The following is a 10,044-nucleotide window of genomic DNA, read 5'->3' as shown; positions in this document are numbered from 1 at the left end:
GGTGCTCTGGGGTCGTGAGGAGCCGGAGACGAGGGTGGGCAGCCACGCTCACTGACGGGCCCTGGCGTGGGAGCCGTGGGAGTTCTCGGTCCCCCTTCAGGGCGGCCCGCGCGCGCCTGACCCAGCAGCAGTGCGGGCTGTGCTGTCCTCCCCCATGGGGAGGAGAGCCACACTCGGACGCCCTCGGACGCACCGCCGTTAGCATCGGGAAGGAGTCCTTTCCCCAGAGCGTTTTGTTTTGGTTTTGGGGTTTTTTTTTTTTTTTTATCACTTTTGCCTTTCTTTTTTAGGAGAAAAAGAAAACAGGTGTAAGTTCCTACATTAACATCCTTCTTTCTTTGTAAGCTTCTGGAAGTTTCGATCTTCTCGACAACACAGACATCCACCTGCACTTCCCGGCTGGAGCCGTCACCAAGGATGGGCCGTCGGCAGGGGTCACCATCGTGACCTGCCTGGCCTCGCTGTTCAGCGGGCGGCTGGTGCGCTCCGACGTGGCCATGACGGGCGAGATCACGCTGCGGGGCCTGGTGCTGCCGGTGAGTCTGAGGGCCAGCCCTTCCGTGGGTGACTTTGCAGTTTTAAATAATCGTAGTTTAAATTTAAAAGTGGTTTGCCTTCTTCTGATGAACACCTTAGTTTTAAATACATAGAAAATGCTTACAGCTGTAATTCATATTTTTAAATTTCATCAAATTTCCAAAGCAATTTTCCCAGGTTTTTTCTTCTAAGAATGAGGACTTGCTAAGGGCACGTCAGTGTGGTCGTCGGTGACATGGGCCGTTTAGCTGGAGATCTGGGGCTTTGTTCAGCGAGCAAAGTGTTCACTGCACGGCACAGGCGGGAGGTGGGGCGGGGCCGGTGTGACACACTCACCTCTGGGCCTCTGGGAGCCTCGGCCCTCCCCCAGAGGTCAGCGGGCGGAGCTGGTGGACATGGAGATGAGTGAGCATGACACCTGGGAATGGCAGTGAGGGCTCACTGCTAGATCCAAAAACTTACACACATTCTGGGCCTGTAGCTTAAACTACTCATAAAAGCACTGAAAAGCCAAGCTGGTGTGGCTCAGTGGTTAAGCATTGACCTATGAACCAGAAGGTCATGGTTCCATTCCCGGTCAGGGCACAGGCCCGGGTTGCAGGCTCCATCCCCAGTGTGGGGCATGCAGGAGGCAGCCGATCCATGATTCTCTCTCATCATTGATGTTTCTCTCTCTCCCCCCCTCTCTTCCCCTCTGAATCAAAAACATTTTCTTTTAAAAGCTTTAAGGAAACAATACAGACCCTTGGGAGTATGCAGGTTGTGAGTCATCAGCTGCCTGTTGCGTCTACAGCAGAATCTGCCAGGTCCATAGCAAATGAGGAGTAGAGAGGATGTCAGTGTCGGAGGTGATGGGGAGCAGGTCACAGGGTTGCCCAGTAAGGTCACAGCGTTACCGATGCTCTTGGTGCCCCGGCTGGTTTAGTCGCCAGAAGTCAGATGCTGGGCCCGATGATGCCGCCACGCTCGAGGGGTGCACTCAGGAGGCTGGTCTCATCGTTGCCGCCCCAGAGCTAAGGTGACGGTGACGGCGGTAACACCAGCTGCGCCCAAACGCAGACGAGCACGGGCTTCAGGACCCAGTCTCAGCTCCCAGGTGCAGAGGTGGAGGACTGAGGGAGGAATAAGGGAGCACATCTGACCCTCAGCAGTGAGCGGGGCCCACGCTGGTAGCTCAGCCAGCGCCTGGAGGCTGGGGGCGTCCTGATGGGGGAGATGGTGTCCCAGCTCCCGTCTGGGAGAAGCGCTGGCCCCGGAGCACAGGAAGGAGCCGGGGGGAACCCCAGGGCACTGAGGTCTCTGGCCCAGCGGCCTCCCCAGCGCCTGCTGGCAGGGCCAGGGCTCCCCTGCACACCCAGCAGAGGCGCAGCGGCTCCCGTGAGCCCAGTGTCCGCTGTCACAGGAGACCAGGCAGCAGCGCTGAGGCTGGACCTGAGACCAGACGGGACTCCAGGGCGAGGCCGAGACAGCTCTTGGATTTAAAACTAGGGCTTTCGAACTGGCCGGCCATTCGGGGAAAATAACACGGAAACAGTCAGGCCGACCGACCTCTGACTCCCAGGGGTTCTGCTCAGAGAAAGGGACCGGGACTCTCCTCAGCTCGGGAGGCCCCCCGGCAGGAAAGCGTCCCCTCCTGGGGACCTCTCGCCCACGAGCTTCCTCGCCCTCTCCCCGGGGACCCGGTGCAGCGCCCTCAGACCCCGAGGGGAAGGCTTCACAGCGAGCTTTGTGCGCAGGCCTCCCGGCAGCCATGACACGTCACTCCTGCACTCGGAGTTGTCGGCTCACACGCTGAGTCGGGCACAGAAAACCCGGGAGGAGGGCTGCCGTGGGTGGCTGATCAGAGAGCCAGCACCAGGCGGGTTGGTGGCCGTGGCCTGGCAGCACAGTTTGAGATCAGGTAGCAGGATTCCTCCAACTTTGTTCTTTCTCAAGATTGCTGTCGCTGTTCAGGGCCTTTTGTGGTTCCTCGTACATTTTTGAAATATTTGGTCTAGTTCTGTGAAATACGCCAGGGCTGTCTTGATAGGAATTGCTTTGAATCTATAGATTACCTGCCGAAACCAGTTTGGCTCAGTGGATAGAGCGTCGGCCTGCGGACTGAAAGGTCCCAGGTTCAATTCCGGTCAAGGGCATGTACCTGGGTTGCGCGCAGTTCCCCAGTGGGGGATGTGCAGGAGGCAGCTGATCGATGTTTCTCTCTCATCGATGTTTCTAACTCTCTATCGCTATCTCTCTCCTTTCCTCTCTGTAAAAAATCAATAAAATATATTTCAAAAAAAAATCTATAGATTGCTTGGGTAGTGGGACATTTTAATGATGTTAATTCTTCCTGTCCATGAACATAGTATATACTTCCACTTGTATCTTCTTCAGTTTCTTTGTTCAGTTTCATATTTTGCAAGTACAAGTCTTTTACATCCCTGGTGCCCTAGCTGGTTTGGCTCAGTGGATAGAGCGTCGGCCTAGGGACTGAAAGGGTCCCAGGTTTGATTCCGGTCAAGGGCACATGCCAGGGGCGTAGGCTCGATCCCCCAGGAGGGGGCGTGCAGGAGGCAGCCAATCAATGATTCTCTCTCATCATTGATGTTTCTCTCTCCCTTTCTCTCTGAAATCAATAAACACGTATATAGATATTTTTTAATTGTACATAGGTTTTTTGTGGGTTTTTAAGCATGTAAATGGGGTTATTTTCTTAGTTTCCCTTTCTGATCGTTCATTATTGGTGTTGTATCCTGCTTTCCACAACGGCTGCACCAACCAGCATTCCCGCTAAAGGTGCCCGAGGGTTCCCGCTGCACATCCTCCCAGCACTTGCTGGCTGTTGCTTTACTGACGCTCGCCACTGACGGGTGAGGTGGCACCTCATTGTGGTCACCGGGTGATTTGCATCTAATGATAACGCTGTTGGCCGTCGGTATATCCTCTTTGGAGAAGTCCTTTGCCCATTTTTTAAATTGGATTTTTTTTTTTTGGTGTTGAACAAGTTTTTAAAATAAATTTTGGCTGTTAACCCTTATCAGATGCGTCGTTGGCAAATCCGTTCTCCATCCAGTGGTCTGTCTTTATTGTTGGATGGTCTCCTCTGCTGTACAGCGTTAGTGTGAGGCGGTCCCACTGAGGTATGTCCCCTCTAGTCCTACTCTGCTGCGTGTTGGTTTTTATCGTAAATGTGTGCTGGGTTTATCGAAGGATTTCCCTGCACCTGTTGATGATCCTGTGATTTCTGTCCTTCATCGGGTGCACGTGCAGTGTCTCCGCCTTGTTTTGGAATTAGGGTGCCGCTGGCCTGGTGAACCGAACTGGGAGGCTTCCCTCCTCCGGCATATTCTGGGAGTGAGGACAGGGGCCAGTTCTTTGAAAGTTTGGTAAAACTCACCTGTGAGCCACCTGGTCCAGCGGCTTTTAATGACTGCGTCCGTTTCACTAGTTGTAACTGGTCTGTTTCAATTCTCTGATTCAGTCTTGGAGGATTGTATGTTTCTAGGAATTTATCCATGTGGTCCAGACTGCCCGAGTTATTGGCCTATAGTTCACACTGTTTCCTTGTACAACCCTCTGTATTTTTTCATCTCTGGCTTCATGTGGGCTCTTCCCTGATGATCTGGTTGAAGATTTCCCTTGTGTATCTTCTCAGAGAACCAGCTGTTGGTTTCATGGGTCTTTTTTTTTTTTTAATATATTTTATTGATTTTTTACAGAGAGGAAGGGAGAGGGATAGAGAGTTAGAAACATCGATGAGAGAGAAACATCGATCAGCTGCCTCCTGCACGCCCCCTACTGGGGGAGGGGCCCGCAATCGAGGTACATGCCCTTGACTGGAATCGACCCCGGGACCCTTCAGTCCGCAGGCTGACGCTCTATCCACTGAGCCACACTGATCAGGGCTTCATGGGTCTTTTGTGTTGGTTTTTCTTTACTCCATTGTATTTCCGCTCTTTGGTTTTTTTACTTACTTTGGGCTTTGTTTGTTGTTCTTTTTCAGTTCCTTTACGTGTGAAGTTACATTGAGATCTTTCTTTTTTCTCACAGTTGACCTGTAATGCTATGAATTTCCCTCTTAGGACTGCTTTCACTGTGCCCCGTTGATTGTGGGTTGTGCTCTCATTTTCATCTGTTTCATGATATCTTTTCTTCCTTGATCTCATTGCTCAGCCTCCATGTCTTTGTGTGTGGGTTTTTGTGGACATCTTTTAACCACGGAGCCGAGGCCGTGGGACCTGTGTCCTCCCGAGGTGGCCCAGCGGTCCAGCTCTGCCCTGTGCAGCGGTGTCACCCTGGCGCCCAGCTGAGCTGTGCGGGCGGGTGTCAGGTCGACGATCACTTTTTCCGAATCGGCCCCATCGGCCCGCAGGCGCCGTGACTGCAGAGACTGACGTGCAGGAACAGGGACGGAGAAAACCGGCACCTTCCCCCGTGAAAGGCTGGCCTGGAGCGCTGACGTGAAGAGAATTCACTGCTTACTGACCTCCTCACGGCTCTCCCCGCTCCTGTGCCGGCCGGGCGGTGGCCTGGCGGCGGGAAAGCAGCGGGGTGCTGGGCCCCAGGTCACGCCCCTGCCTTCCCCCGCAGGTGGGCGGCATCAAGGACAAGGTGCTGGCGGCGCACCGGGCGGGCCTGAAGCGGGTCATCCTCCCGCAGAGGAACGAGAAGGACCTGGAGGAGATCCCGGGCAACGTGCGCCGCGACCTGAGCTTCGTCACGGCGAGCTGCCTGGACGAGGTCCTCAACGCCGCTTTCGACGGGGGCTTCTCGGTCAAGGCCAGGCCCGGCCTCTTAAATAGCAAACTGTAGGCTCGGAGCGCGGCTCAAGCGCCGTCCTGAAACCCCGAGGCCCGCCGGGCTGGCTGCTCACACCAGCGGGTAAGCCAGACGTCCCTTCCCCTGTGAGCTGATCAGCAGGCACAAGCCTCACCGCGGGGCCGCGGGGGCTACAGAGATTTTAATAAACAGATGGCACTGACTCCTGTCTTCGGTCATCGTCTGTCCCTGGGACGGCGGCACACGGTTCCCATGTGGCCCCAGGCAGAACACCTGCCACTCGAGAACTTGCTAGAAACGTCCATTCTCCAGCCCCACCAGAGACTCCCAGCCACACTCAGATCTGTTCCACGAGCCTCGGGTGGCGCAGACGCCCGGGCAAGGTCAAGACAACGGGTAGAGACCATGACCTCAGGTCCCCGTCGATGCGGGAGGGGCAGTGGGCAAAGCTGAAAACACAGCCGGAGTCTCTGTGGATGTGAAGTTTCGGGTTAAGTACCGCGTGAGGAGGCCCACACGTCCCAGCACACGCATCACACAGGCAGAGCGGGCCCGGTTAGCACACGTCAGTCAAACACGCCGGCCCCGAACGCCTGTCCCCCTATAAAGTCCAGTCCCCAGCGGGAGGCCGCCAACCTTTCCGGGCTGGTCCCCATGCTCGTGATCCTGACCCCGCGAGACCCAGGCCCCACCGCCTCCCTGTCCGTCCCGTCTGCGGGCTCTCCTTTCTCGTCCCGACTCACCCAGGGTTAGGACAGCAGGTCAGGCTGGGGCTTCCAGGGTCACAGCTTTCCTTACCCAGCGCCCACCTTCCTGCCACGCCAGTGTGGCTGTGCAGACTGAGGACGCGATGGACAACCCCGTGCCCCCTCAGGAGCGCTCTTCCAAACTGAGGCACAGGTATGTCAGGCGCTGCAGTTTCTTGGATGAGAATGGGGTCTGCGAGTTACAGGCGTGCCTGGCCCGGCTGGTGAATCCGTGCCCGGGAGGACGAGTCGGACCTGGGCTCGCTGCGCTGTACTTGACAATAAAACTCGTGCATTTCAAAACTGCACACTGCTCTCTGCTGTGAAGCACAGAATCGGACAGGAAAACAGCTTTGGATTTTAATCAAACTTAGAGCTAAAGCAACACAAAGAGTTTTCAATTTGCCAGATGTTCTTTTAATGAGCATTATAAAAGACCAAAAACATTTTTTTGCAAACTGCCTTTTTTTAAACAAATGCTTTGCTTTTAATTACAAATACTGTGAGATGATGCCTTCTTTTGCAAAACCAATAAATACGAGAACAAATTTTAAACATATGTGATTTGTCCAAGATATTGGGGGGTGCGAGGGGATTTTTCAATATTTTTTTAAAAATCAGTATATCCTACTACCTTTTAAAGAATAAGTTTGAAGGTGTGACTCAACTGGAAAAAAGAGAAAAAGACCGACCGACCGACCACCTTCTAGCTGTTTTAAGCAGCTTCTGATCTTTCTTCCAACGTTACCTCTCCTTTCGGGAACTTGTGTCTTCACAAGAGGCTGAATTTAAAGTATTTCTAATGAACTGATTAATGGGGAGAAAAAACATGTATGGAACACACATGTATAAACTTTACCATAAACAAATTATGCATATCAAAAAACTACTAACTTTAAAAAGGTACAAAAAAAATGGGAAAAGCTTGAGTTACAGAAAAGAAAGTCAAATTTATTTAATGAAAAACTAGAATTAATAAAAATTAGCAAATACACACAAAAAATATATACACACACAGCAGCACTATGTATTGACTCAAAAGAGGGGAAGCAGTGGCCCAAGACCACTCAACATGGCTTGTCAGTTAAAGGAAAAAAACCCAAGCACACGCACACGCACCCACACACTCTCACACGCAGAAACAAAAACCCAGTATTTCTCAACAGTACCCTCAATCTACAACAAACACAAATTCAGAATTATTTTGCAATGCTTTCTTTCTTAATACAAAAGAGGCCCATCTTGGGTGTATATATATATTTTTTCAGTGGTTTACTGTTGACTTATTTTGAATATATTAGTGTTACTACATGCAACCATTTCCTGTATTTAACAGCCTTTCCATTTATTTACCTTCATGTGACTAGCTCCACCTACCAAAAGTCTCAGGGGGGCAGGCAGAGGGGGCCTATTCTCTGAAGTTGAACGCAATGGTTTTAAACACTGGCCAGAAAACGTGTGATCGCCACTTCAACACATGGAAATAGTGACATTGATGCCTAGATTGCCATTTTCTGCAAAAAGCTGTGCGATGCTGGTGTCAAAGACTAGACAGTCGCTATTCCTAATGGCTGTTGCAATTCCCTCATGAATAGATTGGGGAGTAGCTTCCCAAGTCAATCGCCGCCTATGACCATTTAGCTCGAGTCGATAAGCAAAATTTTCTGCCTGCTTGCGCGTTCCTATCAGCTGGACAATCGCAAAGAACTGCTGGTGCCCGTCATACTTCTCCTGCTTCTCCAAGACCAGCATGAAGTGGAAGCCGAAGCAGGACTGCATCATCACCCAGTCCACCGCCCCGGGGAGGTTGATGTCCGTGGCGAGGAACACGATGTCCTCCCCCTGCAGGGTGGTGATGGACTTGTGCTGATGCATCAGGTGGGGCATCACGGCATCCAGGGAGCCCTGCCACTTACAGGACGCGCCGGGGCAGGGGCAGGAGTAAGGCCGGAACTCGCAGAGCTCCTCGTGGTCTGCTTTTTCCGTGTGGGGCAGAGTGATTTCACACCCGGAAGAGGCGTATTTACAAGGGAAAAGTACCGAATTGGCCACTTTCTCCATCGCCAAGTTGCGAATGGATCCCAAGGGGCCCCGGCAGGTTGGACAACACGTGAGCTTTGGGCGACAGTTGCTACAGACAAGATGGCCGCTCTGACACTGAAGAATGGGTGGCAACACATAGTCAAAGCAGACAGGACACTCAAAGAGACTGGCCAGGTCATTGTTGGATGCGGTGGTGCCCGTGAGGGCGGGCACCCGCTGGGACGGCGTGCACTTGGAGGTCCCGGTGGGTAACGCGGTTGCAGTCTGGCGGCTCATTTCTGTAACGGAGACAAAGAGAAGTCAGGAGGAGGGAGAAAAGTGATCATCGTAACGTTTCCTAAAGCCATGTTGTTCATGCAGAAAAGAATTTAAGATATTTTTATTGACTTCAGAGAGGGAGAGAAACATCAATAACGAGAGAGAATCATTGATCGGCTGCCCCCTGCAGGCCCCTCCTAGGGATCGAGCCCCCCCACCCAGGCATGTGCCCTTGACTGGAATCGAACCTGAGACCTTTCAGTCCACAGGTCGATGCTCTCTCCACTGAGCCAAGCCGGCCAGGGCTCATACAACTTTTACTGTGAGCAGAACAAGAGAAACAAATGGTTAAGAAAACGAAATTGCATAAAATACGCATTTTGATCATTAGGAGTTACACACTGGATGAAATCTCTCTTCAAAAAGTTCCAGACACAATAGAATTAATTCCCTTTCTTACTAAAAGAAAGTGAAATCCACCCTTGGCTGCCCTCGTGGAGGTAAGGCTGAAATACAACCTGGACCCCAAGCAACTGAGAAACTGCGAAGTCGCTGAAGTCCAAGAGGAAAGATGGGGGGGGGGGGTGTCCACAGGTGAGGAGTTCCTGAGCCCCCGGCCACCACTGCTGCTGAAACGCCCATCACACCAAGCCCTGAGAACTGTCACCCGGAGAAATGACCAGCGGTGTGACCGACACTCGGGACAGTGGACGATAAAACGGCACCTTCCCCGGGAACCCACCTGCACAGACTCAGGCCTGAGAGCGCAGACCCATTAACTACATCAGCCGTATTTCTACACAATTAAAATTTAATGCCTCCAAGTTAATGTCTCAATTATCATTGTTATTCTGTTGCAAAGAATTTACCTTTGAAAACAATGCTGCTAACAAGAAAAGCGGAAAGTACACAATGCCGGCTACCAGTGTGACCCTGTAAGTGCAACTCGCCTCTAGTTACCCAATTCTACACCTGAACGGGCTGAGGGCGCCGAGAGGAGGTCAAGCCCACTGTCACGGAGACAGCCTCAAGTTCAAGGAAGACAAAATGCAGCAGAATCCCAGCACGGGCGGCCGCCACGTGGGGTCGGACACGGGATCCGCGCTCTTTGAGGCCCCGGACAGCCAGGGTCCAGCCGGGCCGGAGTGCGTGCCAGGAGGTTCCAGTGCCCGCGACGGCCCGCGCGGAGGTCACGCGTGAGCAGCGGTGGCAGCATCGCCCAGCTGCCCAGGAGCACGCTTCGCGGCCGCTTGCGCTGCTCACCTACGTGAGTCTCGGGGTCACGGGACAGTGGTTCCTTGGGGGCAAGTCTAGGCCGCCAGCGCCGCGCACATCGCCCAGCGGGCCCGCCGGTCTCACCGGGGTCCGCACAGGGCGTGTGGTCCACGGGACGTCCGGACGCAGGGAAGACCGTCCCTTCTCGGCCTCCAACGGTGTAGCAATAGTTCAGGTTCCGTTCCAATAGAGCTGACTGCCATTCCAGACACTGGAGCACGACTCACACTCCTAGTCAGTGTGAGGCGGAAAGGCCGCGGTCCGGGAAGCGAGGCAGCGGCCAGGCCCTCCCGCAGCTGCGCCCCCTGAGCGGGCAGCGCCGGGCGCTCAGCGGAGGGCGTGGTGCACCGGGAGGGGGCGCTAGTGAGCCGAGGGTGCTGCGGCGCCCCTCTGCCCCTCTCTGAGCGTCGGCCTCTCCGGCAAC

The 10,044-nt window shown here is 53.5% G+C and overlaps 2 protein-coding genes across 5 annotated transcripts in view; one reads left to right on the top strand and one right to left on the bottom strand.

The window, feature by feature from the left end:
• The window catches only part of LONP2 (lon peptidase 2, peroxisomal), a 41,171-nt gene extending 35,663 nt beyond the window's left edge, over nucleotides 1–5,508 (top strand). Inside the window, exons 14-15 of the mRNA XM_015564693.1 lie at nucleotides 346–536; nucleotides 5,110–5,508. Of these exons, the coding sequence (XP_015420179.1) occupies nucleotides 346–536; nucleotides 5,110–5,331 (413 nt within the window). The 3' untranslated portion in view covers nucleotides 5,332–5,508. The remainder of the gene's footprint in view (nucleotides 1–345; nucleotides 537–5,109) is intronic.
• Nucleotides 5,509–6,608: 1,100 nt separating this feature from the next.
• The window catches only part of SIAH1 (siah E3 ubiquitin protein ligase 1), an 8,590-nt gene continuing 5,154 nt past the window's right edge, over nucleotides 6,609–10,044 (bottom strand). Inside the window, exons 1-2 of one of the 4 annotated variants that reach the window (XM_015564683.1) lie at nucleotides 8,594–10,009; nucleotides 6,609–8,365 (exon numbers count right to left, since the gene is read on the bottom strand). In XM_015564683.1, the coding sequence (XP_015420169.1) occupies nucleotides 7,515–8,363 (849 nt within the window). In that variant the 5' untranslated portion in view covers nucleotides 8,364–8,365; nucleotides 8,594–10,009 and the 3' untranslated portion in view covers nucleotides 6,609–7,514. Of the gene's footprint in view, nucleotides 8,366–8,593; nucleotides 10,010–10,044 lie in introns of those variants that run through there. The other 3 variants (XM_015564684.1, XM_015564685.1, XM_006764876.2) reach the window with 3 other exon arrangements.

This window comes from Myotis davidii, unplaced genomic scaffold (genome assembly GCF_000327345.1).
Source record: "Myotis davidii unplaced genomic scaffold, ASM32734v1 scaffold181, whole genome shotgun sequence".
Classification (NCBI taxonomy): domain Eukaryota; kingdom Metazoa; phylum Chordata; class Mammalia; order Chiroptera; family Vespertilionidae; genus Myotis; species Myotis davidii.
Note: the sequence above shows the minus strand (reverse complement) of the source record. Positions and strands in the feature narration are given on the sequence as shown.